The sequence below is a fragment of the Liolophura sinensis genome, chromosome 12, assembly GCF_032854445.1.
Source record: "Liolophura sinensis isolate JHLJ2023 chromosome 12, CUHK_Ljap_v2, whole genome shotgun sequence".
Taxonomy (NCBI): Eukaryota; Metazoa; Mollusca; class Polyplacophora; order Chitonida; family Chitonidae; genus Liolophura; species Liolophura sinensis.
The window spans coordinates 19959189-19977705 of NC_088306.1; the positions used below are offsets into that span (position 1 = coordinate 19959189).

Consider the following 18517-nt stretch of genomic DNA (forward strand, 5'->3'; position numbering starts at 1 on the left):
ATTTATTTGATTATTTATTTTACGCCGTACTCAAGAATATTTCACTTATACAATGGCGGCCAGCATTATGGTGGGTGGAAACCGCGCAAAGCCCGGGGGGAAACCCATGACCAACCGCAGGTTGCTGGCAGACCGTCCCACGTACGGCCGGAGAGGAAGCCAGCATGAGCTGGACTTGAACTCACAGCGACCGCATTGGTGAGAGGCTCCTGGGTCATTACGCTGAGCTAGGGCGCTAACCAACTGAGCCACGGAGGCCCCCAAGTCATACTTTATTAGCTGCCTACAGTTCATTCTTTCCATACTACGATCTGTTACAAATACCCATAGGTATATTAGAAATGAAAAAAAATTGCTTTAATCAGAATTTCTGTGAGTGACATTTATTAAAAACACACGTCTACGGACAACAATCATAATACGTGTCATGCATCAGGTGGAACTGTGATTTTCTGGCTGAAGTCTATCTAATCAAATCACGGAAACGGTCATTTTCTGCCACAAAAACTCGGCATAGTCAGGCTACTTTTGGGGCGTGTAAATTGCTAGTATTCAAGCATTTACATGAACAGTTAGAATAACACCCTAACTGAGATAAACCGACAAGAGGACGTATTTCACCGGTTATGTGTGAACATTTGAAAGCTACCACACTGTCGTCACTGCTATGGTTTTACTCTCTGCTGTACGCGTTCAATTGAATTCTAATGACAGTGAGGTGTCATGTAGAAAGTAATTTGACGGTTTAAGATAACCATCTTTACACTCCATGTTCACAACCAACTGCATGTTGTCGGAATTCTGTACGTCGATTTCTATGAATAGATGGTCCTTCATAGTTGAACACATTGCCCTAAGAACAGTTGTTGTTTCTTTTTTATTTTGTTTCATCTTTCACAACAAGACGGATTGAGATCACGACTTTGTGTGATATTTTACTCCAGGAAAAACGCAAAGAATCTCGAACAGTAAGTTGGCAGCCAAGATGGCCGTTCTTCCGGTTGGATCGTAACTGGGATTCACCTAGTTAAAAAAAGGATGTTATTTTGATCAGTTATCGTCTCTCTATAATCATCAAATTTCTTTAAGGAGATAAGTGGAAATGTATGTTGGCTTAATATATAAAATCAAAATAAAGAACGTTTAATAGTTTAATTGTTCTGATTAAAATTCTTTCTTTTTTTGTAAAACAGTTGAAAAACTCACGTTAATTTGTTTCAGATTATGCTAAACACATCTGTATGGTATACAACTCCCGCCACTCAGCGATTTAGTATTTTACTCCTTGCATGGATAAATGTGTACTGTTGCATAAGGCAGTAATAAATGTGTAGCCTTGTATGATACATTTATATAACTGTGTTCTCTGCCAAGACACAGTAACACATGTGTACTCATGTATGAGACAATAACAAATGTGGAACATTGTATGAGACAGTGTTGCATTGTAACAGTAACAAATGTGTACTCATGGATGACGCATTTATAATTTATGCTCTTGCATAAATGTAAAAGTAACAAATGTGACAGTAACAAATGTGTGTTCTTGTATGAGAGTTATACGTGCATGGTATTCTATGATACAGTAATACATGCGTTCGCTTCTATGAGACAGTGACAACTGCGTGCGCGCGCACGTGCATGATACAGTACCCAGTAACAAACGTATATTCTCGATTGCAGGCGTAAGTTTTACGGTACCACTTAGACATACGGTACATTTGCAAATGTTTATTCGTGCATCGGGCAATGGTAAATGTGTTACGATCGAGTATACAATTTGCATACATTTCATGTGAGCTGAAGATTATCTCCCTTACCTCTACCAGATCACAGCCTATCAGGTTCAATCCCCTACATCCTCGGATCACCTCCAGTGCTTGTATTGACGTCATGCCGGCCACCTCAGGGAAACCTCAGTGTCAACAAAATAAACAACTTTCAATAAATCAAATTCACTTATTTGCTTGGACAATAGGAATATATTAAAGATACACACAAGCGGCATTACCAATGTCGGAATGACTTTTTTATTTATTTATTTATTTGAGGGGTTTATTTTTCGTTTTTTTATGGCGTACTGATGAAAAATATTTGACTTCTAAAACGGCGACCAGCATTATAGAAGGCGAAAACCGGTCGGAGTTGGCTGCTGGCAGACCCTCACATGGAATGAATTTTGAGAAAATATTGTGCTTGAGGACGTTCCATAAATACATGTACACATACAAAGTAAGATTATTCTAACCTGTCCCAGGCGCAAAGGACGGGTCAAGCACATCGATGTCAAAGGTCAGATAGACTGGTCCTTTTCCCATCTGGGCCCGCACTTCCGCCATGAGAGGTGTCATAGGCTTATGCCAGTACTCCTCCATTCTGATTACTCTGAATCCCTGTACACATAAACCTAGGCCTAATATTTTATTTATTTATTTATTTATTTATTTATTTATTTATTCAGGTTCATTTATTCAGGTTCATTCATTCGGGTTTATTTACACACCAAGAACGTAGCATACCGTTTACTTAGAAATGCTCATTTGGTTTAGCCTTACATCCCTACTGCCGCTAGCCAATTTTGTACTTAAACGCCAACGTCACTGGTGTTACATTGCATGATTTGGGGTGGGGGTGGGTGGCATGTGAAAAAAAATATACCACTGTCTTAACCTATGTTTCTAAAAATACATTATTCCAAAGGACACCTGAAGTAGTCATAATGTTGAATGCTGATGACGTAATTCCGCGTAAGGACATTAGTGGTGAGGCTAAACTTAATCCAGCGTACATATATCGCACAGATACCATCAAACTTGCCCATGTTGATGGCAGTGACGTTAAACAAGCGTAGCAAGATGCGCAAGCGCTGTTAGGAGTACCAGTACATACCTGATCTATCCCCCACTGGTAAGGTTCATGATCAGGAGCTGGTCCACGCAAGCCAATCGACACCACCCTCTTAGGATCAAGACAACCTTCCTCAAACGCCCGACGAAATGGAGTGCCGTGTGCAGTCTTTGAATTCGACATGACGTCAGCGGTGTCCGGATGTGCGTCCAGATGAACCAATCCGACGGGCCCATATTTTTCCTGTGTGCAGATAAAGAAATACAACAGACGCTCTGATTGGATGCCGGAAATCAAAAACATAGAATATCAATACAGGGGCCTGCGTTTTTATTTGTCTTTGATCTTGATTGATATTTGAGTACTAGTCTTTCTTCAGGCAGTAAACGTTTTGAACAATACTTACTGGTTTACTTCTTACTGGCTTTTATCAAATCTGGACTCAGATCTGGACTCAAAGCAGATACAGTTCTGTTATATAGTCGCCGATAAAAGCATCAAAACGTCAGACATGACGTCATACGCAAATGGGTCATATTAGAGATCTTGAGATTCTTGATGGGTCAAGGTTCAGTCACAAACTACCCCACTGGAAACCGTTCACAACACAAGCTTTCTGTCCAGACAAGATACATGCTAAATTGTTATGACTTTTAAACACGGCCACCCATATGGTAAAGGATTTGCTTGGAAGCATGACCACTTTACCATACAATATAATAGTAATGCATGACTTACAGCACAGCAAGTAAATCTAGAATAGCGACGAGAAGGTAATAGTTGGCAAATGGCCACAAATAACCGATGAAATACGGCCTCATGAAAATTTACCTCACTTAAGGTTTTGTTCTAACTGTTCATGTAAATGCTTACATGCATGATGGGAAATTACACGCAGCCTACACACTCAATATCATCTGCATAATGTATTATAAGAAATCAGTCCAATGATCTGCATGTACCTTTATTGCTTGTAGAATCGGGTAAGACATAGTGTGATCCCCACCTAACGCAAGGGGTTTGCAGCCATCTTGAATCAGCATTGAGAAATGATTACGGATGTCTTGGCAAGCTTCGGGTAAATTGTACAAATTAAAGGCAACGTCGCCAACATCCGCGACTTGGAGAGATTCAAATGGGGCAGCTCCTATTTGCCAAAAGAGAGAGTAAATGCACAAGTAATGCATGCAAAAACATTTCCCTTAGAAGAAAAACTACTTAAAAGATTTCTTGCTGTGACTCATCGTAAGCGAAATATCTAAGACATAGTTCAGACGGTCAACCTATATAACAATATCCACAGCAAAATGCCCAAACATCAATAAGTTTTATTAATAAAATTAGCATTGCATTCAGCCACATACTGACCATGAAATGGTCAACTACTTGACACATGCTGATAGGCGAGGGTTAGCGAGGAGCGAGGAGGGATGCGAATTGACAATATTATAAAACCCAATATGAATCCGTCACGTGACTGAACCTGGGCATTCGCCTGTTGCATTTATCATATACGGCGACCGAGTTTTCAGATTACAATTCAAGCTATTTTAAAGACTCAATTGAATGCGTCCACAGAACGGGAAGTTTTGATGAATTGCAACCACATATAGAGTTAATAAATTGGTAAAAACAGGATTTCATACCTTTGCTGAATGTAAACATTCGGATTCCATTCTAAACTACTATAATGGCACAATAAATGCAGCCGTTGCAAACAAAGGAAAGGGGGAATTAAATCCAGACAAAAGAAAAACACGCTAAACCCCTCGACCACGAAATTGAAAAAACCCTTAATGAAAAGTTATGTACAACAACAGCTGAAGGTAGAGAGTACTGTTACGTCTATAAACACATGCCTCAATCTTTGTCAAACGTGACAAAAGAACGTGAGAAGTAGTTTCCTCCTGTGTGATAACGGCGACGTGTAAAATACATCCAATAACAACATTCAGTTGGAGGAGTTGAGGTTTTATCAGGGACTCCGGCCGTACGTGGGAAGGTCTGCCAACAACCTGCGGATGGTCGTGGGTTTCCTCCCACCATAAATGCTGGCCGCCGTCGTATAAGTGAAATATTCTTGAGTACGGCGTAAAACACCAATCAAATAAATAAATAAATAAATTTATCAGGGATTTTATTCGTCAGTCGGTAAGAGGATTTACAGACCTCAGTTTTTCGTCAAAGTGTTCAGCGATTTCCAAGCTAGGGACCGGTTGTTCAAAAGTGTTTTTTAAGTTAAGCGAGGCTCAAAACTTAATACCCGTCTCCAACCTAATACAAAATTAATGGCACTTTAGTCCAGACTAACGTTAATACCGATGCTACTACTATTCTGAATTATAACAACGTGCCAGTAACACGACCACAGCAAACAACTCAGATCGAAGAAAACCAAAAAGAGAGCAGCCAGTTTAGGACAACGTTACCTGTAGCGATGTTGACGGGTCTAAGCATCACCGACTCGGTTCGTATGTGACGAGGGCCCATCCGACTTCCTGATTTGTGGCTGGTGCCAATGTCCAACGGGACACCAACGAAACACGCGTCAAGTCCTAAGACGTAAAGTAGGTACGGTAAGCAAAAAAGGTGAAGTCACTCTCACTGTATACTGAAATCATCTTAACTGACACGCATATATTACATTTCTGTTGACCTTGATGAGACCACTGTCAGAGGTAACGTATATACCAGGTTTTGTTCCGATCTTTTAGGCGTAAAAACAATAGAACTATCAGGAAGACATTACTGAAGGAAAGGTATCTATAGCAAATATTTAAACGTCTGTGAAAGAGTACAGCGCATGCCCAGCTGATTAAAACCAATAAGGTATATAGACAATAAATTGTCTTACAGAAACGAAGAAGAAAAATTATTTATTTTCAATCTGCAAAGCTGAGGTATATCTGATTCGACATAACTTACCAGATATTGTCGTCCACAAACACGTATCAAATACATCACATACCTGATTCGACATAACTTACCAGGTATTGTCGTCCACAAACACGTATCAAATACATCACATATCTGATTCGACATAACTTACCAGGTATTGTCGTCCACAAACACGTATCAAATACATCACATACCTCATTCGACATAACTTACCAGGTATTGTCGTCCACAAACACGTATCAAATACATCATATACCTCATTCAACATAACTTACCAGATATTGCCATCCACAAACACGTATCAAATATATCACATATCTGATTCGACATAACTTACCAGATATTGCCATCCACAAACACGTATCAAATACATCACATATCTGATTCGACATAACTTACCAGATATTGTCGTCCACAAACACGTATCAAATAAATCATATACCTCATTCGGCATAACTTACCTGATATTGTCGACTACAAACACGTATCAAATACATCACATGCCTGATTCGACATTACTTACCAGATATTGCCATCCACAAACACGTATCAAATACATCATATATCTGATTCGACATAACTTACCAGAAATTGTCGTCTACAAACACGTATCAAATACCTCACATGCCTGATTCGACATAACTTACCAGATATTGTCGACTACAAACACGTATCAAATAAATCATATACCTCATTCGGCATAACTTACCAGGTATTGTCGTCCACAAACACGTATCAAATACATCACATACCTAATTCGACATAACTTACCAGGTATTGTCGTCCACAAACACGTATCAAATACATCATATACCTCATTCGACATAACTTACCAGGTATTGTCGTCCACAAACACGTATCAAATACATCACATATCTGATTCGACATAACTTACCAGATATTGCCATCCACAAACACGTATCAAATACATCACATATCTGATTCGACATAACTTACCAGATATTGTCGTCCACAAACACGTATCAAATATATCACATATCTGATTCGACATAACTTACCAGATATTGCCATCCACAAACACGTATCAAATATATCACATATCTGATTCGACATAACTTACCAGATATTGCCATCCACAAACACGTATCAAATACATCACATATCTGATTCGACATAACTTACCAGATATTGTCGTCCACAAACACGTATCAAATAAATCATATACCTCATTCGGCATAACTTACCTGATATTGTCGACTACAAACACGTATCAAATACATCACATGCCTGATTCGACATTACTTACCAGATATTGCCATCCACAAACACGTATCAAATACATCACATATCTGATTCGACATAACTTACCAGATATTGTCGTCCACAAACACGTATCAAATACATCACATATCTGATTCGACATAACTTACCAGGTATTGTCGTCTACAAACACGTATCAAATACCTCACATGCCTGATTCGACATAACTTACCTGATATTGTCGACTACAAACACGTATCAAATACATCACATATCTGATTCGACATAACTTACCAGATATTGTCGTCCACAAACACGTATCAAATACATCATATACCTCATTCGACATAACTTACCAGATATTGCCATCCACAAACACGTATCAAATACATCACATATCTGATTCGACATAACTTACCTGATATTGTCGTCCACAAACACGTATCAAATAAATCATATACCTCATTCGGCATAACTTACCTGATATTGTCGACTACAAACACGTATCAAATACATCACATGCCTGATTCGACATTACTTACCAGATATTGTCGTCCACAAACACGTATCAAATAAATCATATACCTCATTCGGCATAACTTACCAGATATTGTCGACTACAAACACGTATCAAATACATCACATATCTGATTCGACATAACTTACCAGATATTGTCGTCCACAAACACGTATCAAATAAATCATATACCTCATTCGGCATAACTTACCAGATATTGTCGACTACAAACACGTATCAAATACATCACATGCCTGATTCGACATAACTTACCAGATATTGCCATCCACAAACACGTATCAAATACATCATATATCTGATTCGACATAACTTACCAGAAATTGTCGTCTACAAACACGTATCAAATACCTCACATGCCTGATTCGACATAACTTACCTGATATTGTCGACTACAAACACGTATCAAATACATCACATATCTGATTCGACATAACTTACCAGATATTGTCGTCCACAAACCCGTATCAAATACATCACATATCTGATTCGACATAACTTACCAGAAATTGTCGTCCACAAACACGTATCAAATACATCACATATCTGATTCGACATAACTTACCAGATATTGTCGTCCACAAACACGTATCAAATAAATCATATACCTCATTCGGCATAACTTACCAGATATTGTCGACTACAAACACGTATCAAATACATCACATATCTGATTCGACATAACTTACCAGATATTGCCATCCACAAACACGTATCAAATACATCACATGCCTGATTCGACATAACTTACCAGATATTGCCATCCACAAACACGTATCAAATACATCACATATCTGATTCGACATAACTTACCAGATATTGCCATCCACAAACACGTATCAAATACATCACATATCTGATTCGACATAACTTACCAGAAATTGTCGTCTACAAACACGTATCAAATACCTCACATGCCTGATTCGACATAACTTACCTGATATTGTCGACTACAAACACGTATCAAATACATCACATGCCTGATTCGACATAACTTACCAGATATTGTCGTCCACAAACACGTATCAAATACATCATATATTTCATTCGGTCTAGCGTACCAGATACTGCTATGCACAAACACATGCTGGTCATTTTTGCCGCAAAATATATATTCGAACATGAAATAAAATTTTCGGTATTTACCAACATTAGCTCAAATTACTGACTTTCAGTAAATAGCATACACTCATCTGTACTATTTGTAGAGTTAAAGAAATTTTGAATAAGATGAAAAAGCTATAATGCGAAATGCTTTATCGATTTATGTACGTTTTTACCCAGTTTTGGACGGTAACACGTTCACAGGCGAGGGAGATATTTTGCGGTTGGAAATTATTTGAAGTATTCTAAAGTAATAGCATTAGATTTGACTTGTGCTGATCGATTTTTTTTGCCCAAAGCCTCTGTAATTTACCGACTAATGACAGCAGAAAACACGTATCAAATGCATCATTTAACTGACTCCGCATAACTTACACTCCAGAAACACGTATAAAATAAAGCAACCAGCTGACTCTTTTGAACTCACCATCTGTATTATTCTGTACTGGAAGTCGCATCATGGAAGCAATCCCGCCTGGCCTCGGCATGACGTTACCAGACAAGGGCTGGTTGTACCTGCTGCTATACAGCCTCGTACAGCGCACTGACTTTAGACTTGTTCGTCGGAAAGCTGGGCAAAGATCTGTGACGACTTTAGTAAGTGTTCCCGCCATGGCTAAAGTTGCGATCGCCATGTTTCCAGGCCCGAGATTGTCGCCTATTTTTAAACAGGTTACACATAAACATCTACAATCACACGAGTTCGTGTGTATCGGAAGCCTGTATATGGTCTGGACTGTACCTTAACAGTTTATCAAACAAAATAACTCCATGTAGACAAGCAAGATGAAAGTCGCACACACGCTTATAATAAGCACGTCTGAAATTTAAACATACTAGTATTGCGCAGAGCAGATATAAGCTAACTCGGTCTTATTCAAATGCATGCATGTAGGGCCTGTATACACATGTCTACGTATATAGTTGTACTATACAGCTCTGACCTGTGAACCACTTCAGATAGCCAATCTAGAACAAGGCCATGTCGTGATCATTCTTTTCATTACTGGATTCCTGCAGCTCCCTAACCTAATTTAATATAAACCAACACCTCGTCATGAAATACAAATGTCAAGGCTGTTTTACGTGTGTGCACGCGTAGTGTGCGCGCGAAGTGTGCACGCGAAGAGTGCGCGCGAAGAGGCTGTATGAAGCAGCTCTCCAGGAAAGGAGGGAGAAAGGTTATCTTAAGTCATTTATCTTTGCAATCATGCGAAGCACATGTAGTAGATTTGAAATACAACGGCTTCCTCGCACCCCTTACAGCGCATACGCCACTCCCTATCAGCTCGCTTTGCATCACTGCCACCACCAGACAAGATGGAAGTTTGGAGTCCTTGCGACACACATGCGCTTGTTTCAGATAAGCCGCATTATTAATATCCTCCCGCGAAACTGTAGCCTAATAGGCTAAGCATGCATCAGTAAAATAATTTTAGTGTCAGTTGAGTTAATGCTTTGCGTACTTTAGATACAGTGAATTAATATATATCTCAAGTATTGATAGTAAGAATGTACTTTTAATTTTTAACACCACTCGTTGCCTCATCATCGTGGACACAGTGACCTAACCTTGCGTATTTCAAGATCTTATCAGGAAGAGCGAGCGTAGACAGCGGTGGATACGCTGTTAGGAGTATGAGGGTTCATTCATGAAAGTTTTGGCTGTGTGCACTATATGTATATACAAATATCTTTGTGGTGAACAAAGCGATTATTTCCTTTCTTTTATTTATACTTTTAAAGTTGCATTCAGTGGTATGCCAGTCATTATTATATTCCGACAATATCTGGTGTCTCTTTTGGTATATGCCAACCCAACGATGGGATATTGATAGTACCTCCTCACCAGAGTGTCATGCCGAAGGCACTAGACATTGCGCCACAAACAAACGGCGAACCTATCCTGACACCAGATAATATTCCAGCAGCCCTACCTCATTTATTCCCTACTGTTGAGAAACGTATAAAGCAATATCTAATAACCAGCATAAATAAGAACCCAAATGACACACGCAGCACTAAATTTTTCTGTGTAAACTGACAACAACTGTTGGGAAACGAAGAAACTTTATCTTGTAAGAGCACAGCATGCCAAAAACTGAGTCGTGGTTTCCTCATCAGCATGGAAAAAGCTTGGAGACAGTGACTGGATAATTCCTGATCATCAATCACAAAAGCCTGGACACCATGACCGGATAATTTCTGATCGTCCATCACAAAAGCCTGGACACCATGACCGGATAATTCCTGATCATCCATCACAAAAGCCTGGACACCATGACCGGATAATTCCTAATCAACCTGATAACAGCCTGGAGACCAGGACTGGATAATTCCTAATCAACCTGACAATAGCATTGGCACCGTCACTGGATAATCTTTGATCACCTAGCAATAGCCTTGACATCGTGACTGGATAATTCCTGATCAACCTGACAATAGCCTGGAGAACATGACTGGATAATTCCTGATCAAGCTGGGAACAGTCTGGAGAACATGACTGGATAATTCCTGATCAACCTGGCAATTGCCTGGACACCATGAATGCACAGACTGATCAACCTGACAATAGTCAGGAAACCATGACTGGGTAATTCGTGATCAACCTGACAATAGCCTGGACACCGTGACTGGATAATTCCTGATCAACCAGATAATAGCCTGGAGACTGTGACCTCATAATTCCTAATCAACCTGACAATAGTCGGGAAACCATGACTGGATTATTCCTGAGCAACCTGACAGTAACCTGGAGAAAGTGATTGGATAATTGATGATCAACCTGACAAAAACCTGGAGACCAGGACTGGAGATTCCTGACTAACCTGATAATTGCCTGAACATCGTAACTGGATAATTCTTGATATCCTGGTAATATCCTGGACACCGTGACTGGATAATTCCTGATAAACCTGACAACAGCCTGGAGAACGTGACGGCATAATTCCTAATCAACCTGGCAATTGCCTGGGCACCATGAATGCATAGACTGATCAACCCGACAACAGCCAGGAAACCATGACTGGGTAATTCGTGATCAACCTGACAATAGCCTGGACACCGTGACTGGATAATTCCTGATCAACCAGATAATAGCCTGGAGACTGTGACCTCATAATTCCTAATCAACTTGACAATAGCCTTGACATCGCGACTGGATTATTCCTGAGCAACCTGGCAGTAACCTGGAGAAAGTGATTGGATAATTGATGATCAACCTGACAAAAACCTGGAGACCAGTACTGGAGATTCCTGACTAACCTGATAATTGCCTGAACATCGTAACTGGATAATTCTTGATATCCTGGTAATATCCTGGACACCGTGACTGGATAATTCCTGATAAACCTGACAACAGTCTGGAGATCGTGCCGGCATAATTCCTGATCAACCTGACAATTGCCTGGACATGAATGCATAGACTGATCAACCTGACAATAGCCTGGACACCGTGACTGGATAATTCCTGATAGCCTGGTGGCCGTGACTGAGTAACTTCTGATCATCCTGATGAGTTTCGAGTTAGAACTCTTTTATCAGTATGGGTAAAAAACAATCCCTAATGTAGGCCTATCATGTGACCTGTCAAGAGTGTTAGGCAACCATCGTTGATCTTATTTACCATAACATGGACGAATCATGGACGAAGTTTCGTAGAAAGTTATTTGCAGAAGATGAATGGTGGAGAAAATTTATCAGTTGGATATCGGTGAACTTGAGAAGTTTCTATAGGACAGAGGTGCCATTTGTACCTCTGGAACAAGACATCGATAAATTATTGTCAGTAAAGCCTGCCTAACACTTGTCACATTATACAGAAGAACTGTTTATACCTTTAACTACAAAAGGGTTTGAACTCGAAACTTCCCTATTAAATTTGGTGTTGCATGTTCGTACTAATTTCTGCCAAGAAGACAATCAGTGAAACATATCAACGCAGAGGACCTTGAAGTAAACACGTGTATATAGATCCATTATACTTTTGTCACAGAGACAGATGTTTACAATTTATTGAGCACTGAATATTGTGCGAAAATGGAATCATTTGAGGATTTGACTTGGAGACTGACTGGCTTAGAAAACATAAGGTCATTGCGAGTGCAAAGAGGGGGGCGTCTCACTGGTGATATTTCACTCCGGGTAAAATGCATAACATTTCGAAAAGCAGATTCGCCGCCGTTAGAGCCGTAGTTCCAGTTGTGTCGAATGGAGGGGAGACCTGAAGATAAAGGACAGCACTGATTGTGAAACACAGCAGAGATTGTGTCTCAGACTATTGCGCTAGGTTCTAGAACACATTCTTAGTTGTTCACTAGCGCATACCATGCCCAGTCTAGCAAATTATTCCAAGCCTATTCCGTTATTATTACATTATGATCAAATTGAAATAAATAAATTCTTCGTATAGAAAGAGTTAGCCGTTCATGGAATAAGTTAGCCGCTGAAGCATGGAATACCTTAGCCGCTGATGCATGGAAAAAGTTAGCCGCCAAAACATGGAATACCTTAGCCGCTAATGCATGGAATAAGATAGCGACTATTGCATGGAATAAGTTAGCAGCTGATGCATGGTATAAGTTAGCAGCCGATTCATGGTATAATTTAGCAGCTGATGCATGGAAAAAGTTAGCAGTTGATGCATGGTATAAGTTAGCAGCCGATTCATGGTATAATTTAGCAGCTGATGCATGGTATATGTTAGCAGCTGATGCATGGTATAAGTTAGCAGCCGATTCATGGTATAATTTGGCAGCTGATGCATGGTATATGTCAGCAGCTGATGCATGGTATAAGTTAGCAGTAGATGCATGGTATAAGTTAGCAGCTGATGTATGGTATAAGTTAGCAGTTGATGCACGGTATAAGTTAGCAGCTGATGTATGGTATATGTTAGCAGCTGATGCATGGTATAAGTTAGCAGCTGATACATGGTATAAGTTAGCAGCCGATTCATGGTATAATTTAGCAGCTGATGCATGGAATAAGTTAGCAATTGGTGCATGGAATAAGTTAGTAGTTGATGCATGGTATAAGTTAGCAGCCGATTCATGGTATAATTTAGCAGCTGATGCATGGCATATGTTAGCAGCTGATGCATGGTATAAGTTAGCAGTTGATGCATGATATAAGTTAGCAGCTGATGTATGGAATAAGTTAGCAGCTGATACATGGTATATGTTAGCAGCTGACGCATGGAATAAGTTAACAGCCGATTCATGGTATAATTTAGCAGCTGATGCATGGTATATGTTAGCAGCTGATGCATGGTATATAAGTTAGCAGCCGATTCATGGTCTAATTTCGCAGCTGATGCATGGTATATGTTAGCAGCTGATGCATGGTATAAGTTAGCAGCCGATTCATGGTATAATTTGGCAAATGATGCATGGTATATGTCAGCAGCTGATGCATGGTATAAGTTAGCAGTTGATGCATGGTATAAGTTAGCAGCTGATGTATGGTATAAGTTAGCAGTTGATGCACGGTATAAGTTAGCAGCTGATGTATGGTATATGTTAGCAGCTGATGCATGGTATAAGTTAGCAGCTGATGCATGGAATAAGTTAGCAGTTGATGCATGGTATAAGTTAGCAGCCGATTCATGGTATAATTTGGCAGCTGATGCATGGTATATGGTAGCAGCTGATGCATGGTATAAGTTAGCAGTTGATGCATGATATAAGTTAGCAGCTGATGTATGGAATAAGTTAGCAGCTGATACATGGTATATGTTAGCAGCTGACGCATGGAATAAGTTAGCAGCTGATACATGGTATATGTTAGCAGCTGACGCATGGAATAAGTTAACCGCCGATGCACGGTATAAATTAGCAGCTGATGCATGGTATATGTTAGCAGCTGATGCATGGTATAAGTTAGCTGCTGATGCATGGTATAAGTTAGCAGCTGATGCATGGAATAAGTTAGCAGCCGATTCATGGTATAATTTAGCAGCTGATAGATGGTATAAGTTAGCAGCCGATTCATGGTATAATTTAGCAGCTGATGCATGGTATATGTTAGCAGCTGATGCATGGTATAAGTTAGCAGTTGATGCATGATATAAGTTAGCAGCTGATGCATGGTATAAGTTAGCAGCCGATTCATGGTATATGTTAGCAGCTGACGCATGGAAGAAGTTAACCGCTGATGCATGGTATAATTTGGCAGCTGATGCATGGTATAAATTAGCAGCTGATGCATGCTATATGTTAGCAGCTGATGCATGGTATAAGTTAGCAGCTGATGCATGGTATAAGTTAGCAGCTGATGCATGGTATAAGTCAGCAGCTGATGCATAGTATAAGTTAGCAGCTGATGCATGGAATAAGTTAGCAGCCGATTCATGGTATAAGTTAGCAGCTGATGCATAGTATAAGTTAGCAGTTGATGCATGGAATAAGTTAGCAGCTGATGCATGGTATAAGTTAGCAGCTGATGCATAGTATAAGTTAGCAGTTGATGCATGGAATAAGTTAGCAGCTGATGCATGGTATAAGTCAGCAGCTGATGCATGGTATAAGTTAGCAGCCGATTCATGGTATAAGTTAGCAGCTGATAGATGGTATAAGTTAGCAGCCGATTCATGGTATAAGTTAGCAGCTGATGCATGGTATAAGTTAGCAGTTGATGCATGGTATAAGTTAGCAGCTGATGCATGGAATAAGTTAGCCACTTGATGTATGGAATAAGTTAACGATCGTTACATGGAATAAGGTGGCTCTACACACCAATTAGATTAGCGAGCCCGTACGTGGGAAGGTCTGCCAGCAACCTGCGGATGGTCGTGGGTTTCCCCCGGGCTCTGCCCGGTTTTCTCCCACCATAATGCTGGCCGCCGTCGTATAAGTGAAATATTCTTGAGTACGACGTAAAACACCATTCAAATAAATAAATTAATAGATTAGCGACGTTCGGGTTTTTACTGTTCTTTTGTAGAACATAATCGCAATTTTATCAACATGAAATCTTGCGTTATCAAACTACATATAGTTGGAGAATTGCTTAGAAAGCGTATAATCGCATGGGTCAGTAATGGGAGGCCTTGGGTGCTTTAACTTATCGCTACAGCACCGCTAGATATAACAACAAGACAAGTTACATGTCAGGCTGAGGAAATGAAAACAACAGACCTCAACAAGATCACAGCCCACGATATTTAACCCTCTGCAACCGCGAATTATCTCCAAAGCCTGTACCGGCGTCAGACCAGCAATCTCAGGTGTACCTGTGTGGAAGGTAAGGGTTAATTGGGGTACTGAGATTTTCTCATAGTGTTAGGCACACAGGTTTCTGATGCCACTGGTTTATCTTAAATGGAAGTACGTTTCCGTACCATTTTCTCAAGGGCGTTTTAGTCCAATCTTGTTTATATGTAGTTGTCCTTTATGTGGTTGTCTTGTATGGGGTTTCTCTCCAGCCTTACGTGGGAAGGTCTGTTAGCAAACTGCGGATGGTTTCCTTCCAGCATATTGCTGGCCGCCGTCGTATAAGAGAAATATTCTTGAGTACGGCGTAATACCCAAATCAAATAAATAAATAAATAAATAAATAAACAAACAAACAAACAAATACATAAATACATAAATAATTGGGGTTTATTGTTGCTTTCAGTCATTATTTTAGCTGTGAAGGTGTCTACTTCGAGTGTAGCCTGAAAGTCCCAGTGCGAGCATATTAATATTAGTAAGTGAGTGAGCGAGTGAGTCCTTGGGGTTTAACGTCGTGCTTAACAATTTTTCAGTCATATGACGACGAAGGGGTCTTTAGGGTGCATGTACGTGTAATGTGCCTCCTTGTTGCAGGACGGATTTCCACCGCTCTTTTATCTAGTACTGCTTCACTGAAACGCCTTACCGAAGGTAGGCCTAAGTCGCACCGCCCAAGCCAATATGCTGATACGGGTCAACCAGTCGTTGAACTATCCCCTTCATGCTTAACGCCAAGCGAAGAAGCTGCAACTTCCTCTTTTAAAGTCTTAGGTGTGACTCCCGAAGCGGACGCTGTACAAACTGTGCTAGCGGGGCAGGTATATTAATATTAGTGCTGTCCCTATTAATTGCCATGTCGAAAACGCAACACATGGCGTCCAACCCAATCACAGTATCTAATCATGCAGATCTTAATATATCCCTTCATGCTGAACGTCAAGCACTGGAAACAGAGTCTAACTTAAAAAATTGGACATCTTTCTCGTCCATCTCCCATTGCGATCCCATCCTGAACGGTTCGCTAGAAACGTGGCATGACATCAAAATAGCGAACTATGACGGAAGTGAGCGTTATTTTTGCTACGTTAGGTGAGAAATGTTTCCAATACATGTCAGACAAGATGTAGAAAGCAGCCAAACGAAAAGGTAACATTAGTGGTGCAATTTGATCAAATGATAGCTATAATGTATAAGAACTGGTCACGGCCGGATAGTTAATCGCTAAGACACATACGGTACCGTTTAAATTCCGGCCTCGGGCCTTCTGTAGTCTATTTTCCTAATATATAGATTACTCACATTTTCAAGGATTTACCTCCCTTGATGGCAAATGTTATCCAATGCTATTAGCATTTGGAAGTTCGTTCATGTACAAGAGCGAATGAATTTAGGCAATCATAGGGATCACCTGCGACTAATCCGCCTGTAAAATTTCTTGCAAGACTGACCACTTTTGAATAATTGCATTTTGCTTCTGTGCATTGGTAAACTGACAAAGTAATATTTTCCATAGTCCCATATGCTTTAGTACTGAAATAAAAGACACATAACTATTGTAACGGGACGTAAATCCTTGAAAAGGGAAATAACCTATGCATTACGAAAATACGGAATAGGCCTACACTCAAAAAATGTCTGTTGTCTGAGTGATGCTAGAATGTATTCTGTTACTCTGTCATATTCAATATAATATCCCGTTATTTTAATAGAATCTTTGAATTAATAGAATATGTGTATTACATTTAACAGAACAATTCTGTTGCAATAACAGAATACATTCTAGCGTCATTCAAACAACCAATTTAGTGTTAAAATTAACGCATTAATTTTTTGAGCGTACGTGTACCTACCTGTTCCAGGGGCGTAAGCCGGGTCAAGACCGTCGATGTCAAACGAAATGTACGCAGGTCCCGAACCAATCATACTTCTCACTTCCGCCATAAGCGGTTTCAAGGATTTGTGCCAGCAATTTTCAGCGGGAACCACGCGGAAACCCTGAAACCAGGACAACACGAAATGAGTGAGTTGACTGTCATTCCAGTTCTCAAGATTACCGCTCATGTAGTCTAACGTTCATCTTATCCTAAACCAATGTGGTATGCATATCTGTACGTGCTATGTGTGAAAGTTCTTTCGTAACTTGCTAAAGGTCGGTGGTTTTTCACAAACACTCCGATTTCGTCAGCCATAAAACTGACCACCATTGTATATTAATTGAGCAAACGTTAAGCATAGAATTAAACAATCAATCAACCAATATATCAGTCCTGCATCTTTACCTGATCTGTACCCCATTTGTAATCGTCTATGCTGTACCCTGACCCTCGTAACCCTATCTGAACTGTCTTCTTCCCGTCAACACACCCTTCCTCTACCGCCCTGCGGAACGGGGTGCCGTGGTTTATCTTCGCTCCAAACATAACGTCATGGGTGTCCGAGTGAGCATCAACGTGAATCAAACCAACTGGACCATGCTTTTCCTGGAAATATCCAATACTGAAAAAGTAGGCCTAAGGTTTATTAGTAAAGTATTCCCAGTAAAGAACAGGAAATATGCCAGATGTGTGGTCAGAGATTTCGACGCATGCGCATTGCAAAAATGCACCAAATACGATTCGGAACAAAAATGCAAACAGCAACACCGCTCTCCCAAACAGCTGCTCGTCCCCGACAAAAGTACCATTTACTTCTTTAGATC

At 40.1% G+C, this 18517-nt stretch overlaps 2 protein-coding genes across 3 annotated transcripts; both read right to left on the reverse strand.

Moving 5' to 3' along the window:
• Positions 1 to 376: 376 nt before the first annotated feature.
• LOC135479487 (guanidinobutyrase-like) lies at positions 377 to 9482 on the reverse strand. Of its 2 annotated transcripts, none has more exons than XM_064759340.1 (7): positions 9033 to 9482; positions 5277 to 5402; positions 3810 to 3994; positions 2890 to 3090; positions 2249 to 2393; positions 1821 to 1915; positions 377 to 1023 (listed from the first exon to the last, which is right to left on the reverse strand). In XM_064759340.1, the coding sequence occupies exons 1-7, from the start codon at positions 9238 to 9240 to the stop codon at positions 916 to 918; spliced, it is 1068 nt and encodes a 355-aa protein (XP_064615410.1). In that variant the 5' UTR covers positions 9241 to 9482; the 3' UTR covers positions 377 to 915. The 2 variants fall into 2 exon arrangements, 1 of the variants encoding a protein (XP_064615410.1); XR_010445857.1 differs by having other exon boundaries at positions 996 to 1023; positions 2230 to 2393.
• Positions 9483 to 12294: 2812 nt separating this feature from the next.
• Positions 12295 to 18295, reverse strand: LOC135479564 (guanidinobutyrase-like). The gene is made up of 4 exons (XM_064759453.1): positions 18099 to 18295; positions 17670 to 17814; positions 15742 to 15836; positions 12295 to 12827 (listed from the first exon to the last, which is right to left on the reverse strand). Exons 1-4 carry the CDS (start codon positions 18237 to 18239, stop codon positions 12726 to 12728), a joined length of 483 nt encoding a protein of 160 aa, XP_064615523.1. The 5' UTR covers positions 18240 to 18295; the 3' UTR covers positions 12295 to 12725.
• Between the last annotated feature and the right edge of the window lie 222 nt (positions 18296 to 18517).